The following is a 19,077-nucleotide window of genomic DNA, read 5'->3' as shown; positions in this document are numbered from 1 at the left end:
AGCTGGGCTCCCCTCACCCAAATTTTGGGACATTCACATGAGCCTAATAAGATATCTTGGGCATAAGATCCAAGTCTAACGAGGAAAGTCATCTATGCTTTGTAAACACCTTATACACATAGCTTGGAGGTAATTTTATGTAGAATTTTAAATTATTTTGTGCCTGAAGCAGAGTTCCTGTACATTGGTCATCAGGCTGTGACATCATGACAGTGTTCAGAAAGTTTTGGGTTTTGGACCATTTTAGGTTTTGAATCTTTGGATTTAGAGATGCTCAGCCTAATCCAGGTGGTAAAAGGGATGACAAAATGAAAACCTTCTCTAAAACACCAAGGAATAAGAATTAGTGATTCTTATTCATTGTCTATTACCTTACTACAGTTGTTTTCTAAATCTGCCTTTCAAAGTCCTCCAGATTCTAGGAGAGGAAAGAATTTCTACCTAGTGAAATAGGAGAGATTGGTGGTCAGGGCTGCTCTGTGGGTGCTGGAGCTGAATTGACTTATTCTAACCTGGCTCCTCCTCCTCCAACTAGCTCTGCAGCCTTGGGCAAATACCACATGTCTCTGTGTCTCAGTTTTCTAACCTGAAAACTGGCGATAATAGTAATGCCTACCTCACTTGGTCACTATGAGAGATGAAAGAATTAATTTATATGAAATGCTTAAAATAGCACCTGTCATGATAAGGACAATGAAATAGCCATTGCTGTTGATCAAACTCATGCCATCATTTTGTTGGGAATTTTCTATATTGTAGAATTCATTTTCCTGAATGGTCTTTTGGATTATGAATCAATACACTTTTAGGGATATTAAAGAACATCCATATAATAATAGAGAACTGTGGCCAAGGAGGCAAAGTAGAGTCAGAGTAGCATATGCCATCTCTTTAGACAGTGGTGGATTCAAATTCTGGTCCCACCTACCACATTGGTTGTGGCTGTGCACAAGTTATTCTACACTCGTGGCTTGTTTTATAAAATAAGGATAATATCTACCTCATTGGATTGTTAAGAATGATATCAAGTATGGTGATATGTAAATGTAGATCACATGGTACAAGTGAATGAGCTTGGCATCGGGCAAATGTAACATTTGGAAGCTATTTATAAATAGGAGCATATTGCACCATATGAGGATCCTGCTGGTTCTATTATCAGTCCTACAGCCTGTAGGAAAGAAAGACTGAAATATTCAGTAAGAAATAAGGTTTTCCATATGAGACTCACTAATCCCTTTCCTAGGAAAGATATTCAGCACAATCTGATAAGCGATCAGCTCTCCATATCTGTGAGTTCCACACCTGTAAATTCCATATACATGAAAAATATTCAGGAAAAAAAATTGCATCTTTACACACACACAGTTTTTTTCTTATCACCATTCCCAGAACAATACAGAATAACAACTATCTGAATAGCACTTACATTGTATTGGATACTGTAAGTAATCTAGTGGTAACTCAAAGAATAAAGAACTTAGGAGGGTGTGTGACTTTTATACAAATACTACTTCCTTTTATGAGGGACTTGAGCTTACTCTGATTTTGGTATCTGAAGAGGAATTGGGACTGGAACCTGTCCTTCTGTGGATACGCAGGGATGATTATATACAAGAATATACATGAAGGTTCTATTTATTTATTTTGCAAAATAACCTGTCATAACTCAAAACTGGAAATAATTTAAAAACAGAACAGTGATTGACAAATTATGGCATATTACCTGTTGAAATGTGGGAGAAAATTTTTGTTAAGAGTATAAAGTTACAAAAATGCAGAATACAATAAAGTACCTACACTGGTTGCAAATGAAGAAAATTAAGTCTGCAGTGTGCAGAGCCTTGGCTTGTATCCTGTAGAACAAACAGTTGTTCTCCTTTTTTCAAGATTTTTTTAGTTTCCTGTTTGTTTCCTGTTTCATTTAAAATACCTACACTTCTCTGAGTTATAAATAATAGGTATTTTTAGCATAGAAATCCAAATACTAAGGAAAAGTCTAGTAGAATAATTGCCATTTTCATCTCCCACCTCCAACAGTTCTTTCTGTTAAGTTGGTGTGTATTCATTCAGGTATAGGTGTGTGTGTGTGTGTGTGTGTGTGTGTGTACACGCAAAATTGAAAATCAGAAATGGAATCACACTCCATGTATATATTTTGGAAACCTGCTTTTTTCATGTAAAGCTCTATGATTTTTTCTTCCCAGATACCATGATTTGTTTAACTGATTGCCTATTGATGCACATTTGGATTAAGAGTTTCATTATTCAAAGCCAGAGGCTGCCTGTTCTTGTGAATCACATTGTATAGGATGGAGCTACACCCTTTCTGGACATACCACTGTGGCTGCTTTTGCTCTATCAGCGGAGGAGTTAGGATAGAGTGTTGCTGGAAAAGCTGCAACTGTTGGCATTTGTCGAGAAGTCTCTCCACCCCTGGCCTAATGGGCTGAAGTGAGAGACTTTTTTTACATATGTATCTCTGTCAGTATTTCATATCTGAAGGATACATTTCTAGTAGAGAAACAGCAGGATCAAAGTTACAGATTCTGCCAAATTATGTTCTCCGGGGGTTTTCTTTTCCTGCATTTGCCTGTGGCATCTGCGAATTTGTATTTTCCCACATTCTTGGCAGCATGAGGCATTATCATGCTTTTTAATCATTGACCATCTGAGAGGAGGAAATGTTTTATTATTATAGATTTCTTTAGTTACTAATGTATTAGCAAAATTTTCATATTATTTTCCATCAGTGATAATTCTTCTATAGGTTAATAGCATCATTTCTCTAATTATGAGTTATTTCTTTTCCTTATGATTCATAAGAGCTACTTTTATATTAGAAGTAAGAAAGTAAGCTGGACCCCCACTTTCTGCCATAGAAAAGATGCCGCACCACAGATCAGAAATAATATACCTGGCAGTAGCAGAGAGGTATGGATGGAAGGGGAAACCACTTAAAAACTGTCCTTGATCTCTCGTTAAGACTAGATGGGATATATATCCCAGTATTTTTCTATATGTATTTCAGCCTACTTCTTAGTTTCTTCTCACAGATTAATCAGTGTCTGCATTTGATTTCATTCTGCTATGGTGCTCCTAGTCTATGACACACACGTTGGAAATTCAAATGTGAAAAAAAAAAAAAGGAAAAAGTTCCTGCTCTCTGATACAGTGAAGTCTACTGTGGGGGAGGAGACAAGCAAGTCAGCAATAATTGTCCAGAAAATAAATGTCACATGGGACCATGCCAGTGATTATAGGAGCTTTGAGAAGGGCATGTGAATACGTCTGAGAGATTCAGAGATATGGTTTGAGAAGATTTGGAGGCCAGGGAGGAATTTGCTGAAAACAACAGTGTTTAGCAGGAGGAATAATACTTAGGAAGATGGAGCCCTGTTATGTCCCCCTAAGGAGAAGGGAAATATCTGGAGCAAGGTCATGCTATCAGTAAGTCGTAAAACACACACTTTGGTCCATGCTGGAATGTTGATCTGCTTTTTCAGTATACTGTTCATATTTATGGAGTACTTCTCTGGGCCTGCTGTTTGCCCTGACCCCAAGACGTGTTTGGTTTAGTTGGAAGAGGTAGAGGAGTATGAGCAGTGGGGTCCAGCCCTGGAGTCAATGACTTCCAAGTAACCATGGCTGCCGGCCATCCCACATTCCCACGTCTCTGGGAACCACCACCTCACCTTCTGGTTGGAGGTTGGCACAGGGGAATGAGGAAGTCCAAGAAGTCTCCCCTCCTCAGTAATGACTCAACTGGGAGGATCTGGTGGGAATTTGCTGTGACCAGAAAAGCACCGCTCTGAGGTCGTTGTTGTACTTGGAAAACATATTCCTAGGTGTGCCGATGGCTGCTGGCAGGACTCCCCTCGGATTATATTTCCTCCATAACCATCTTTCTCTCCTTTCAGGCCTTCTTAGAACGATACCTCAGCGCGGGACCCACCTTGCAGTATGACAAGGAGCGTTGGCTGTCTACACAGTGGAGACTGATTAGTGACGAGGCGGTGACGAACGGGTTACGGGATGGAATCGTTTTCGTCCTTAAATGCTTGGACTTCAGCCTCGTAGTCAATGTGAAGAAAATTCCATTCATCGTCCTCTCGGAAGAGTTCATAGACCCCAAATCTCACAAATTTGTTCTTCGCCTACAATCTGAGACATCAGTTTAAAAGTCCTATATTTGTGTCTTTATATAAAAAGAAGAATATATAGAGATATATATATGTCCAGAGGGGTGTCTTTTTTTTTTTTTTTTAAAAAAAAAAAAGGTTTTTTATTCTTCATTGATGACTGAAACTGGCAGATGATAGACCAGTATCCTTTGACCATCTGCACTTTATTTGTAAGGAAGCAGGGGATAGCCATCCTGCAAAAAGTGACTGGTGGCCCCTGACTTTCATAGAGGGGACTTCTCAAAAAGCCGTTCTCTGGAGTCTGTGACGGCTGTAAACCAAAGCGGAGCTGCTGCGTCCTCGGGAGCCTCGCCTTACAACTAGTCCCTGCCTCTCGTCCAGATCCAGGACCACATCCCCCGTTGCTTCTGGTCAACCCCTTCCTGGATTCTAGGGGACCCATCTGATTCTGTTTCACCAGACACTGCACCTCCGTGTGTGTCCGCGTTCCCCGTGGGAATCACGGGCAATTCCAGAGACTCCTAGCCTTCATCTTTGTTCTTTGTTGCCTTAGATGCCTCAGAGAAAGATCCCCCCTGCACACACACACACACACACACACACACACACACACACACACACACAATGTGTACTATCAGGTTACAGCTATTAAGTGATTTACTTTTTGTTTTTTCAAAGAGAAAACCTGCTCTGTTTCTGATCCCATTCCTCTGCTCGTTCAACCAAGGAGCCCTTTCCTGTCCCTGGGATCGCCCAGCTGGACTTCACTCCATCCCACCCTCTGTAGCATACATACATACCATGGCCCTACCTGACGGGACAACCCTGGCGAGGCAAGCTCAGCCCTCCAAAGATCTCCACGTGTGCCCACAGGCTCTTTGGTTCCACAGGGAAGTATGGCCCACCAGGTAGAACCCAGTAGAGCAGACCTACTGGCGTGCCCTCCTAGGCTGCAGCAGGAGCTGCACTCCACCTACCCCGTCCTTCTCCCCACGGATCCACACCGACTAGGGGAGACTAACATTGTGACTCTGGGGTGGGCAGGTGCCATTTGAAGCCATCTGATTTCCTAGGGCAATAAGCTTTCATGCCACTCAAACTGCCCTGCCAAGGGAGACCAAACATTGCCGATCACACTGGCAACGATTGCTGGCCAGTCCCTGTGTTTTCTGACCACAGTCACTGTGCAACTTATCACCTCAGCCACTTGCTTGGGGGCTTGCTTGGTTCCTGATATATCACTTGTTCAATTGTTGGTCAGGTGGAGAGAGGAAAAGTGGAGGAGGCTACAGAGTATGGGGCAAGGAGATTAGGGAGCCAATCTTCTAGTTCAAAATGGTTCTTCTGTGATCTGTTTCTTAAAGGCAGCTGGCTTCCGAGGGCTCTCCCCAAGCTGCTTCAAACGGTGGGCAGGGGATCTGTCTTGGGCAAAATCCTGCTGCAGGGGGATGCCTTCAGGAGCCACATCTAGATACCTTTCAGTGGTTTGTGCTTCTGTTTACCCTCCTTTATCTGCAGCGAACCTATTAAAAGTAATCATTCTTCCCTTTCCCCAATATTTAGGGTGACCAGTTATCTCGTCTCAGTGGAGGATGGCAGCGTTAAAATGTCTGTTGTTCAATGTGTCTGCGTGCGCACTTGCCATTCCATGCATTCTGCAAGTGGTGTGGCATTTTGTGTGTCCTTTTTAAAATTAAAATTGGCTTTGGATATCTGTAACTACAACTGTACCTGAAAAAGTTAACATTGTTCTTGATTCAACAGCCTTCAGCTCAAAAAGATGGGTTGGAGAAGAAAGGAGGAGAAAGCCGTGGGTGTGGCGTGGAGCCAGGATGTACGATTCAACAGCATGGTTCTGTTTATGAAAAACACATACCATGTAACCATGGTGCTTTTTGTTCTTCGTTTTTGCCTCTGGGTCCCTTCAAACTGGAAGTTCCTTATGATGTCTTTCTCAGGAAATATTTCGTAGGTAGGATAAGAGAGGGTGAATATATGTGAGATTTGGGCCGTGTAAAGAGAACATCTCAGACCAGCCACTGTGCCATGAATACGGTGCAGTTGGGAAGTGCTGTGAGCGTGTGTACCTAGAGTCAGTAATGATACTGTTCATTAGCATTGTAAGATACTGGGCTTCCAACCGTATCTGGAATTACCAGTCTGGAAGGAGTTAAGTTGGATTCATTCACTTTGGCATGTACATTCCCAGCAGGGTGAAGAAAGGTTTAAATTCAGGAATTTATTTTCTCTCTCCTCCTCTCCCCAATCGTCTCCCTCTTCCACTCTTTGTACAGGAGAATGTCAGACTTTCTGAAATTATTGTTTCTGTTTTAAATTGAATATCGATTTTTTTTTTTTTACACAAACTTTGTATTGAGTCCTTCTTGAAAGAGTAACAAAATCAAATACAGGATCCTTATAAAGCCTTTGTACTTTCGACATCTTAATAGCTAGAGTTACTGGTGCAATGGGAACTATGTAGATGGCATTAAAAAATGTAAGATTGCAGAAAGCTACATCGCACAATTGAACACAGTAAATTTTTATTTCAGTTCTTGGAAACAGCGGGCTGTTCTTTCTAATGGGGCAAAACGGTGCCCCAAGGCTAGTAGAGTGTATGTTCCTATGAGAGGAGATAGGATTTCATTTACCTTAAATGTTTATAGATTTTCTATAACTTTCAACCTAAGTTATTAAAATCTAACATTAAATGTGAAAGAAGAACTTAATGAGGAGTATAGTTCTCAGATTGCTGGCTTCCCTGGTGAAGTGTTAACCAGTAGGGAACTTTGGGTCATAATAAGTATGTGCTTTCAAAAAAATATGACAATTTTTAATAGTCCATGAACTCAATGTTAGATTTTGTAAAAGCCTGCCTTCTGGGAGTTGGAAAAGAGAAAGTTGGATAGTTATCCATTCTTTGTACTATCATGTACTATTAAATCAAAATGCATCATCGTTTTGCTGAAGTTTATAAAGTAAGCCGTAGAGAAAAATGCTTGACCACCCATTTTGGGCTGAACTATTATTATCTGCCTTTCTTCCTCTGTCCTCTTGAAATCTACAAAGATGACCAATTCTTAATAGCACAAGGTGAGAGCCAGGTGGCCCGGGTGTGTTGGCTGCATCACTGTTCATTGCTGGGAGCTAGGGACTCCCTTTTTGAGACCAGCCTTGCTACCATGTGTTGGAAAGGAATGAGGTGCTCACCCTGTCCCTTCTGGGGGCAGTCAGTGGTGGTGGCCTGTTTCCTTTTTTGCCTGTCATCTTCTCAAATGCACATATTTACACAGTTTATAGCTCTGGTATTCCACCAGCACCTGCACCTTGGATGATAAGAATCGATTGCCTACTTCCCCTCACCACCACCCTGTGGACCGAGTGAATGTTCCAGACACACAGTGAAACCAGCAAAGTCGAGCCCTTGGTTTACCCTTTTCCACCTGAGCTCTGCTGTGGAAGGCCCCTACACAGTGTGTGTATGTATATATATGTGTGTGTGTGTGCGTATACACAAGGTGTGTATGTATACACACACACACACACACACACACACACACACGTGGGTGTTTTTTTTCCCCATAGATGTGACCATTTCTCTGCGTAACAGGCAGATGGCACGTGTGTACATAGCCATCTTAACTTCCGTCTTACCTGTGGCAGGTGGGTGTATGTCTCAGCGGATATTTGTGAATGTGTATGTGGCTGGGTGCCTGAGGGTGTTTGTGTTGCTACAGATGCCCTATTTGAGAGATTTCCTCATAGCTAGATTCTTGCATTGGGATCCTATAACCTGAAAACGGCAAGAAACAAAGAAAGGTCAAGCTCTATGAGAATAACTACTCAAACTTCACTACCCTGGAAGCCTTACTATCTATTTCTTAATATAACTTACCAAAAGAAAGAAAGAAAAAAAAAATAAGCAGTGATTGGTCACTAAAAGCAGCACAGAAATATTAGTGTGTTTATTTAAATCATCCTGCAGCAGAGACCTTGCTAGAATAAAGTGATGTTAAGTATTTCTGGGTAGTGTTTTTGCTTTATGGATCTTGTTACATACAGAAAATAAATCACTACTGTGAATTTACGACTATGTCACCATGTCATATTCCATTATAAATAAAATGTGGGTTGTTCTTGAGCCCCTAGTGCAGTTCTTGAATGGTTAGATCCTCCATCAGAACCATTGTTCTTAGCTTTAATTACACAGATGCCCAGAATATTCGATTTGGATCACTTTTTGACAAAATGTGTGTTGGTCACAGAAGGAAAGGAAGCACACTGACACATGTTTATCAGGTATTATATATCAGATCCTGCTCTGCACAGCCTTGCAATCCCCACATTCTTTTGAGATAGGAATTACTCAGTTTTGCAGGTGAGAAAAAAAGGAAGGTCAGACAGGAAGGGACTTGCCCAAGGACTGACTCATGGCCAGTAGGTGGAATTTTAAAGAGGCGTTTGATACCAGTTCCTCTCTGTCCACTGTACCCCAAAGCATGCCCCAAGTGGCTTGGCATTTCTGAATGTGGAGGAGGGACCTAGAGACACACCTTGCATCAGAACCTGCAGTGGGGCATTGCTTGGGAGCCAGGATCACTTCTTTCAACTTGAGGTTCACACTATATAGTTCCTTCAATTTTCTCCCTTAGGCCAGAAGGTTTCCTGGGGTAGTCCATGGAAAGAACTCAAAAAGGCCCCTTTCTTGCTGGAGAGCCTGCCAGACAGCCAGTGTTGCAGCTGCTGCCAGACACAGGAGTGCTGTTGGTCCCAGCAGCCACCTGGAGTTTTGCCTCCCCACCTTCCTCCCCTCCCTGCTGGCTTGGGCAGAATCCCTCTGGGCCTTGGGTGCAGAATGGGCATCGGGGCCTTTGGTGCACCTGGCCTGGCCTCCTCCTGGTGCAAGGACACCGGACACCATCATGCTCAGCCCTGGTGGGAGAGAGGCTGTCTGCAGGGCAGCCTGGGAGGTCTGGAGCCTGGGGATCTTGGCATGGCTCCTTGCTGAGTGTTCTCAGCAAGCAATTTGCATCCCACTACTTCCCCACACCTGCCCTCAGGACTTGACAAAACAGACAGAAAATAGGACTCGGGTGGGGCACTATTTTTAAGTTTTTGATTCAGTTGTGCGTCAACCATTTTCTGCCCAGCTGCTTGTTTCAGTGGGAGGCAGGAGAGGGAGGGTGGCGGGCCCATCTCTCAGGGTGGCTTCTACAGAATGAAGATGAGCTTTCAAAGGGTGGCTAAGAAATGTAAAACTACTGAATAAAATCAGACTTTAGGACTCTGTGAGTCCTTTTGTTAAGTCCTGTCCCATTTCTTCTTAGGTAACCCAGTTTGAAATAAATCTCTTTAATGCATTGTTAGAGTCTCCCCAAGATTCCTAAAGCCTGAGGCAGCACAGAAGAGTTTGCTTTCAATGTGGCACTACCAGCCTACCAGTTATGTCTCCCGCAGAAACATCAGCATTTTTAACTTAGAATAAAAGACTTTTCTCTTAAGCCCCGGGGACAAATGCAACAAGCCCCCAAGCTATTATCTGAACTGTGTCTTAGGTACTTCTTTTGGCACTGGATTTGGATGTGGACCACAATATTTGAATGTGCAGCCGCCTGGACTTACATGTGTTTCTATTTATCTGAAATTTCACTTGTGGCCAGGAGCTTTCATTTGTGAAGTTGCTCATCCTTTAGGAGTTTTTAAACCCAAAGAAATCTAGGAAAGATTCATCCGAGAGGGCAAGGAAGTATTGCTCAGGGAATTAGTTATGGGACCGCAGCATCTGATCTGCAGGTGACAAGTCTAGTTCAACTTATTGTGGGAGATTTAGATAGATGCACATTCATCACTGTTCTAGGGACCAGGAAGAAAGGGGTAGCCATTGCTTTCGTGTGCAAGTGCCCCTCAGTTCCAGAAATACAGAAATATTCCGACATACACAGAAAATTGAAGTATTATATCTTAGTATTTAGGTACTAAGTGCTTAGTACTAAGTACTTAGTATTGTGTCAGTACTAGTACTTATGTGTTAGTACTTAGGTGGAACATAAGAAAAACTAAACTTTAATGATAATTCCTTATTTTATGATGATTTTACTCTGGTACCCCTAAATTTTGACGTGTTTAACCAGATTTGATTTCTAAGCTGTCATTTATATATACAACTATTGCATAGAGGGCAGATCACCAGCAAGGATGATGTAGGACATATACTGACTCCCCAGGGTAGTTGACTCACTTTGTGGTTGTCACATCCTCGACAATGGTGCTAATGAGAGGCCCAGAGAGGCCTGGGCCAGGGATTATTTGAGAAGAGATTAATTGACAATTGCTTTTGTTAGCAGGACTCCACATTTCTGAAATTCTACTCCAGCATCAACCAGAAAGTTCAGTGATAAAATCATTCTATCTATTTCTGATGGAGTCAATTGCAGAAAATGTGGTCAGTGACCTTTTATGTTCTTTCCAATTAGTTCTGTACTTTGTAACTAGGAGGGACAGTTTTGCAAACTGGCTTTGCTGAAGGTCACTGGTCACTATATGTATAAGACAGTCTGAGTGTGAGCTGTGGGTGGTGGGCTCTATTGGGACATTCCTAAATGTGCAAATGAATGAGTTAGACACCAGCAATCATCTATGCAAGTCCATTTACATCTCCAAGTTTATGCTACGAAGCCTCTTCTCCTAGCATCTGTCATGGTCATGGTATAGCTGGTATCCAAGTTACTTTGTTCCCTTTTGGGTCCTCCAGTGATAGCCCTCCCCACATCTCAATTAACCATAAAACATTTTACACTTTACATTTTTTATTCTGTAAACATGGAAAAATAAACTGAAATCCCAAATTGTATATTGTTTCTTTCTTTTGTGTGATTATTTCAATCTAAAAAGTTTTTTTTGTAAGGGAACATTTTCACTCTTGCATAAATTTGATTTCCTCTTAAAGACAACCATTTTAGTCAGCATTTTTCGCTGCTGTGACAAAAGAACCTGAGCAGAACAATTGTAGAGGAGGAAAAGTTTATTTAAGGGCTCACAGTTTCAGAGGTTTCAGTCCATAGACAGCTGGCTCCATTCCTTGGGGCTTGAGGTGAGACTGAACCTCATGGCGGAAGAGTATGGCAGAAGGAAGCAGCTCACATGATGGTCAGGCAGCAGAGAGAGACTCCACTCACCAAATAAAAAATATGCACCCCAAAGGTGTGCCCCCAAGGACCCAACTCCTCCAGCCACACCCTACCTGCCTCCAGTCACCACTCAGTTAACCCCATCAGATGATTAATCCACTGATTGGGTTCAGGCTTTCCTAACCCAATCATTTCTCCTCCAAACCTTCTTGCCATTGTCTCACACATGAGCTTTTGGGGGACACCTCACATCCAAACCAAAACAACAACCTGTCATGTTTTTATGAAAACCAAGACAGTTTAATAGATTTGGAAAGTAGAATTACTATTGCAGCAAAAACTACTGGTTGCTTTTTATGATCATTTTATGGTGAAGAAAATGTTTTGAATGAATGGATAACTAAAAATGGAAACCTTAGGCCCTAAAACTTGGAGATGAAGCAGGCCTTTTGATTTTGAGTAAATCAACTGAAAAAGATACTGAGTCAATTAAAGAGGAAAAGTGCCAGACCCTGGATTGGGGTGAAGGGTGAGTATTGGATTGTTTTTGTGAGTGGCTTGCTTGGCAATTCAATTTAAATTACTTATTTTAGGTAGGTCTGTTTAAAGAGAACTTGATTATTTGACAGAGAAATGTTGATAATTACCTACTGCTAAACTCAGATATCCTTTACCTACATGGAATGTTGATAGTACACGATTATATTCTTATCAGTTGCATGGTCAAAGATCAAAGAAAGCAACTGACTTGAAGATATTCATTGTGCAGATTATTGATAAGCTTTTTCTCTGGGCCATCGGCCAAGATGTGCACAGTTCATAACTGTGCATGCAAACCCTGCTAGAGAAAAGACTGAAGCCATATGCAGATAGAAACCAAAGGCCCTTCTTTTTATTCATTACCCATGACGTAGCTATAGAATTTGGAGGCTTTTTAAGAATCTCAGATGATACACCATCAGATCATGGAAGTGGAGTGAGGGATATTAGGATGGCACCAGGTAAAGCAAGAGCCAGAGAAAGCCCCCTAGGAGGAGGGTGTGCATGGGTGGGATCCCTGCTGTAGGAGACATGAGGCGATTCCCCATTGGTGTTCCTGAAAGTATTCTGTAATCACACAGGCTCACATGGGCATGGACAATCCAAAATTGTCGTTGACTTTTGGGTGAGCACACTGTGTTCGCATCTGCATGTTCTTCTGTGGTCTGAGACTTCACAATGTCTTGGGCGAGATGAAGATGCATTTGTAGAACAGACAAAGGTGCCTCAAATGTTTATTTTCCTCCCTAGCTTTCTGATCAATTCTTCCATTCACCCCCACATTTTTGCCTTCAGTCACCTGCACATGGTTAGATTTAAGGATCCATCCTTTTATTTTTTCTCTTTTTAGATATACATGACAATAGAGAATATTTTGACATATTATCCATACATGGAGTATATCTTATTCTAATATCTGTTGAATTTTTGAATGAGCAAATGTTTATTCAAATGAGAACATGATAGTATGCTCAATGCCAAAACTACCAGCTACAATCTAACTGTAGATGATTTGGGGGGAATTATTAGAGTTTTATGAGGTCCCAAGATTATCATTAAGAATTCTAGTCATCACTGCTCTAAAGAGTTCAGATTGTTAAATTTTCATATTAATCCCCAAAGAGATTGTTAATTCACCTTGCAAACATTTGGGTCTGTGGATGCATTAAGTAAATGGCTACAGCCAACCCACTCCCAGAGTGTGGGGCTTGGCACTTCTCCTTCCCCCCCGCCACCCCAGTCTGCTTTACTTCTCATGATGGCTGTTTTGAAAGACTTTACTCACTTCAGAAAAATAGACTATCCTACACTAGAAATTTTCTCACTAACTAAACCAAGGAGATGCTCTGTTCCCACTTATGTAGCAAAAGTTATGTAGCAATTAGCTATTCTAAGAAAATCTGAATAGATGATGGTATGTGGCTAAAAATCTTTTTCTGATAAGATTTACCTTCAATAATCACTAGATTTGGGGTTTTTTGCATATTCTTATTAGAGATAATCATTATAAAATTCGCTTCGCATTGTGATTAAAGAGTATTTAGACAGATAAGATTTGTTAAGTACCTATCAAAACTTAGGCACTGAAGATGTAACCAAATCAGCCTGTCTTTTCCCTAAGGTTAATTTCAGACTAACAAGTGAGAAACACATGCTGGGGAATGAATGGTCAATCCGTTGGAGATTCCATAAGAGAAGGCTGCACAGGATGAAGTGAGGATTCAATGAAGGAAATGGCCATTTTGCCTGAGGCATGACTGAAAAAGAGTCAAGGTGTAAGACAGCCAGGAATTTGCCAGGGCAGGACAGGCATTCCAACAGACAGAAGGGCACGAACCACAAGGCTTGGAGGTTTTAAGTAACCAGGTGGCTTCTGCCAACTTCAGGTTCTAAGATTAGAGGGTTAGGGAGTGGGAGATAGCATGAGAGATGTGATGGGAAGCAGCTCATATTGATCTTAGAAGTCCTACAGAGGAAACTGACTTTTGCCCCTATCTTTTGCCAGTGGTGCTAACTTGACTTCTGCTAAAATAACAAGTGGGTGTCGTAATCCTGAACTAGGTAGTTGGATGCCATAATCCTAAAATGAACACTCCATGTGTGATCCATGTATACAGTGGAGGTCACCCCAGCTATCCAGTGCTTCTCTAACCTGTGAGCCTGGTATCACTAGACTCAGTGCCACTCAGACTTGGCTCTTCTCATAGGGAGGAAAGACACTCGGAGGACTTTGGGTTTTTACAAGACATACTTGTATCTCCTCCCCAACCTCAGACCCCATATCCTAGACTCCACGTTTGGCAGTCAAAATGTTTCCATTCAGAGTTTACTATTTGGCCTCTTAAGCTAAAAAATAATGTTTAGACATCTATCAGGATGGCATAGCATATCAGGAATAGAGTGCCATTAAAAAATGTCAAGCATGAGCATGGCGTGATCAATTTTCTGCTGTGGAATGATCACTTGACTTCAGTACACAGTCTGGACTGGAGCTGGGAGACCAGTTGGAACCTTGAAGGAATCCAGATGAAAGAAAAAAAGCCCTGTCAATGTAGTAATGGTGGTGGAAGAGAGGAGGGCAGAGCTTGCTCTCCACCAGATGCAGAAATGAGAGGCACTGAAGGGCCCTAGGGCTTCTGGCTTGAACACTGTCAAAGGGGGGTGCCCCTTCCCACCACCCTGCTTTACGAAGATGGACCTTTTCCAAAATGCTGCTGGGCTGTTTTTCTAGCCCTGATTGCTGTCCTTGTTAGTAGGTGACCACCTCTTGTCCAGGTTTCTAAGGGTGAAGTTCCTATGTGGGGGGTCTAGCCTTTCCATCCTCCTTAGGCAGGCTCACTGGGGGGCAGGAAACTGGGAAGTGCCTTTTCTTAAACTCTAGTCTCCTCAGTTCTGCTTTTCCATAATAACGGTGATATTTCGGATATTTTTGACCTAATTTTTCAATTGGTACATATCTTAGAAAGAGAGCTACCGTTTAAGGAAATCGCTTTAGAGCCCCAAAGCTTTGTGGATCCCAGATGCCCAAGGGACACACAGAGGAAGCTTGCCAGGGGCAGTGGACTCAAGGCTTAGAACTCAGAGAGGCCAGGCCACAGAGAGAGGAAGTGGGGAAGCCACAGGTGGGATAAGATGACCCAATCAAGTGGGAAGTCGGGTGGTCCCCAACCTTGGCTTGTGTCAGTCCCCGTGACTATGGAGATGTTCAGTACCCAGCTTTGGGGATGGCATGGCCATAGCTCTGGGCTGGTGAGAGGTGTCTGTGTTTTCTAAAATAAACTTGAGTGTGATCCTGATGCTCACTTCACAGGGCTGCAAAACCTTGTTGGAAATGTTACGTTTTCAGACAGAGCCTCAGGAACCAGGATTTAAGAGGAATCTGGGTTGTCAGGGTCTGTGGATCAAAAACCATTATTATAATGAATAATATTAACATGATGAAATTCCCAAGGACCTGAATGGGACACAAGCTTGTTACAGAAGAGACAAGTTCATTTCAAGTTCTGGGATTTAAAAAAAAAAAAAAAAAAAACCAGTAATACATTAAAAATGTTCATTCTGGATAACATAATGAATCTGATCTCTTTTTTTTCTTTTTCCAACAGCATGGCCAAATCTTGTGTTTCTAATTAGTCCACATTTCAAATGTTATTTAAGTTGATTATGGTCTCAGAATGAAAGAAAAAGGGGCATTTGGTTCTAGCAATAAAAAATATTGTGGGAAATTCACTGAGTCCATCTTTGCACAGTATCTAAGAAAAATAAGCAATCCTTTGATCTTTAATGAATCAATTTAATTTAAATCCTTGTAAACAAAAAAAATGGGGTTGCATTTACATTCCTTCAAAGTGTTTGTGTGATCATGGGAAAACTACTTGAGTCCTTTGTCTTAGTTTCCTCGTCTGTAAAATAAGGACAATAGCAAGATGTGTCTCATAAACCGCTGAGGATTAAATGAGAATGAGATAACACACGTGAAGCACTTAACATAGCACTCTAGGTACATAACAAATGTTCCATGACTGCCAACCTAAAACGTTAAGACTAAAAGGCCCTAGGACTTACAGACAGGACTGGCTTAACTCCTCGTGATTCTAATGTGGGAGCACCATAACAAGATTTTAACTGAATGCACATTTCTCAGGCCTCTGAGAACAAGGAAATTTTCTCTGTCTGTGAAATAGAGACCACATTCATTATGGACCACACTCTTGGCTGCATGAAGGATTAGCATCATGGACTGCTTTGTAAAGTTCCTTCTCTAAGAGCTTATTTAGGGTGACTGGGCCTGGGTAGATAGCAACACAGTACAGCTTGAAGAGCATCTCCCTGATTTTGTGAGAGGAAAAATACATACATAATGAGGCCCTGTGTTGTAGACCAAAGTGTGCTCCCCCAATTTATGTTCAAGCCTTAACCCCCAATGTGACTGTATTGGGCTTTAAGGAGGAAATCAAAGGTAAATAAAGTCATAAGGATGGGGCCCAATCTGATAGGACAGGTATCCTCATAAGAGGAGGAAGAGACATCAGAACTTGCCTGTGCCCCCTCTCTCTGTCTCTGTCTCTGCTGAGGAAAGGCCTTACCAGGATATAGATGCCAGGAAGAGAGCTTTTACCAGGAACCAAGCCTGTTGGCAACTTCATTTTGGACTTCTGACCTCTGGAACTATGAGAAAATTTTCTGTTGCTTAAGCCACTGGATCTGTGGTCTTCTGTTATAGCAGCCCAAGCTGCCTAATACACTCTATAAGGTCCATTATCCAGTAGTGCTGGGAAATTATAGCTCTACAATTATTAGCTCCATAGAGGAGCACCTACTTTGTGATGAGCAAAGTACTAAGTACCGGAGAGTCAAAGATAAGTAAATTTCTTGCTTCTAGGGAGCCTGCAATTTAGTGAAAGGACAGATGAGCAAATATAGGTTATAATTAAAGTGATAAATGTCATGACCGAGAGCATGCACAAAATGCCATGGAAGCAGAAGGGAACAGGGTGCACAGACAACGATAGAGATGGCCAAACTGGGACTCCATGAGAAGGAGGAGAAGCTGTTTCGGGTGGACGGTAATAACTACATGTTGTGTTGTGTTGAGTTTGAAGTGTGTGAAGTGCATTAGAACCAAGATGACCAGAGGCAGTTGAGCAAGTGGATCTACAACTAAGGCAAGAAAGAAGTCAAGGTTAGAGAGCTATATTGGAAAGGAGTAGCACACAGGTGGTAGTTGATCTGCAAGGGTGATATTGCCATGGACGAGTGGACAGAGTGCAGAGACAGTGAAAAAACACCAACAAAACAGAGAAGGAATAGAAAGGAAGGACTGGACCAAAGGAGAATGAATGGAATCCGAAAAGCCAAGACAGAATTTTCAAGATAGTCTCAACATTTTCAAAATACGAGTTTAATGACCATTAGTTAACTACTATTCCACAAAAGGATTGCCCTAATTTCAAAAAAATTGCATACTATCTTATATTTGTTAACAGATTGAGAAAATAAATTAGAAATTTTACTGCACACTTAATACTAAACCTATCAAGCATAACGTAACTTTTAGACAGTTCAGAAGGCACTTTGGGTCTTGTTTTTTTTACCCCCTTTCCCCATGGCCTCAGGGCATCATTATGAACTCCGATTATTTTATTGCCCTGGTCAACTGTGGGAGTGCTGATAAACTGACCACTGGATAAAGCGACCTTTACGTGGGGAGGCTCCCTAGCAGCACGGAGAAGGGGTATTCAATGCCCTGCTCAGACTAAAGGGGCCAGCTGATCCACGCCAAGACATGAGCCCATTCCCAGGAGAAAAATAAAGAGCCTCTGAGCCTCCCGTCTCTTCCCTTCTTCCCCACTGCTGCTGAATACGTGAGACTTGTCACCTGGTAGGAAGTTCAGAGAGCAAATCAACCTCCCGCCCCAGCATCCGAATAGCCTGGAAATGACAGTGACACCTAAACAGAAGTCCTGAGGCCTCTCAATAGCCATCCAAGGGCTCCGGTCAGAGTCCCCCGATGTTCTAGGTCTGGGGGCTGAATTGATAAATAGTGTGCCCTCCGTGGGCTCTGACGGCAAGGTCACACCGTGCTTGTGAATTAGGGTCATCTCTGTTACTGGCACAGTCAAAGGTGACAAGTAAACTTAAGTAGAGGTGATAGGAGATGGTTCTGCCCAGACTGGCTAGGACCCTGGATGGTCTAGGAAAGAACCAGAACTGTTGTGTGACAGTCAGGACAGGTCAACATGGGAACATGCCTCTCCGTTGGACTGCTGGATTTGAAAAGGCATCTGCTGAACTGTACTGCTCCTGATGATGTGGGAGACATTGTTGGGAAAAGGAACAGAGTTGGCTAGGTGTGAGGCGGGGCTGCTCTCTGCCACCCTGGCCATCATAAGGCTGGAGGTGGCTGGGATTTTGTCTTCATCCAGAACCACTTGGAGTTGGAGCTATTCATCATCATCATCATCACTGTCATCATTCTCCTCTTCATCAGAATCATCATCGTCATCCTCATCGTCCTCCTCGTCATTGTTGTTATCATCGTCATCATCTTCGTCTTCATTGTCATCATCTTCAGTGTTGATCTTTCCAGAAAGCACATCCTCAATCCAGTCTTCCAGCTCCTCCGCGGTGGGCAGGTCATCATCGTCTGGAATCTCCATCCAGACACTGTCCGCCTGCAGCAGGGGACACAATGAACCAACCAGTGAGCAAGTGCATGAGGGCAAGGCCAGACCAGAAGGTTCCAAGCAGCTGTGTGGAGTGGCCCCCATGTCTCTTACACCTATCAGGAATATGTACACATTGTTAAATGCCAAGGTGCAGAATGGTATGTGCAATGCCCTGTTCGTGTGACATAAAATGAAATGTGCATCCCACTGCCCAATGGCTGTACACGTATGTGAAATTTCTGGTAGGATACTCATGCAGCAACCAGCAGGCATGGTAGTGCATGCCTACACTCCCAGCTCCTGGCAGGGTGGAGGTGGGGGCTGAGGCAGGAGGATTGCAAGTTCCAAGCCAGCCTCAGCAACTTAGCGCAGCTCTAAGCAACTTAGCAAGACCCTATCTTAAAATTAAAAATCAAAAGGACTGGACATATGGCTCAGTGGTAAAGTGCCCCTGGGTTCAATCCCCAGTATTGCCGAAACAAAACAGAACAAAACAAAATAACAACAAACCCAATGTAACAAGAACCAATGATTTGTCAAGGAATGGGACTAGGGATGAAGTTAGGGAAGTGAGAGGGGAAATAAACCCACTTTTCC

The 19,077-nt window shown here is 42.5% G+C and overlaps 2 protein-coding genes across 2 annotated transcripts in view; one reads left to right on the top strand and one right to left on the bottom strand.

Annotated features, from left to right (window-relative positions):
* Positions 1 to 5,592, top strand: part of Vangl1 (VANGL planar cell polarity protein 1) — a 47,135-nt gene extending 41,543 nt beyond the window's left edge. Inside the window, exon 8 of the mRNA XM_076861537.1 lies at positions 3,921 to 5,592. Within this exon, the coding sequence (XP_076717652.1) occupies positions 3,921 to 4,181 (261 nt within the window). The 3' untranslated portion in view covers positions 4,182 to 5,592. The remainder of the gene's footprint in view (positions 1 to 3,920) is intronic.
* Positions 5,593 to 17,262: 11,670 nt separating this feature from the next.
* Casq2 (calsequestrin 2) overlaps positions 17,263 to 19,077 on the bottom strand; it is a 62,786-nt gene continuing 60,971 nt past the window's right edge. The window contains exon 11 of the mRNA XM_076861731.1: positions 17,263 to 18,486. Coding sequence (XP_076717846.1) covers positions 18,256 to 18,486 — 231 coding nt within the window. The 3' untranslated portion in view covers positions 17,263 to 18,255. The remainder of the gene's footprint in view (positions 18,487 to 19,077) is intronic.

The sequence above is a fragment of the Callospermophilus lateralis genome, chromosome 7, assembly GCF_048772815.1.
Source record: "Callospermophilus lateralis isolate mCalLat2 chromosome 7, mCalLat2.hap1, whole genome shotgun sequence".
Classification (NCBI taxonomy): Eukaryota; Metazoa; Chordata; class Mammalia; order Rodentia; family Sciuridae; genus Callospermophilus; species Callospermophilus lateralis.
Note: the sequence above shows the minus strand (reverse complement) of the source record. Positions and strands in the feature narration are given on the sequence as shown.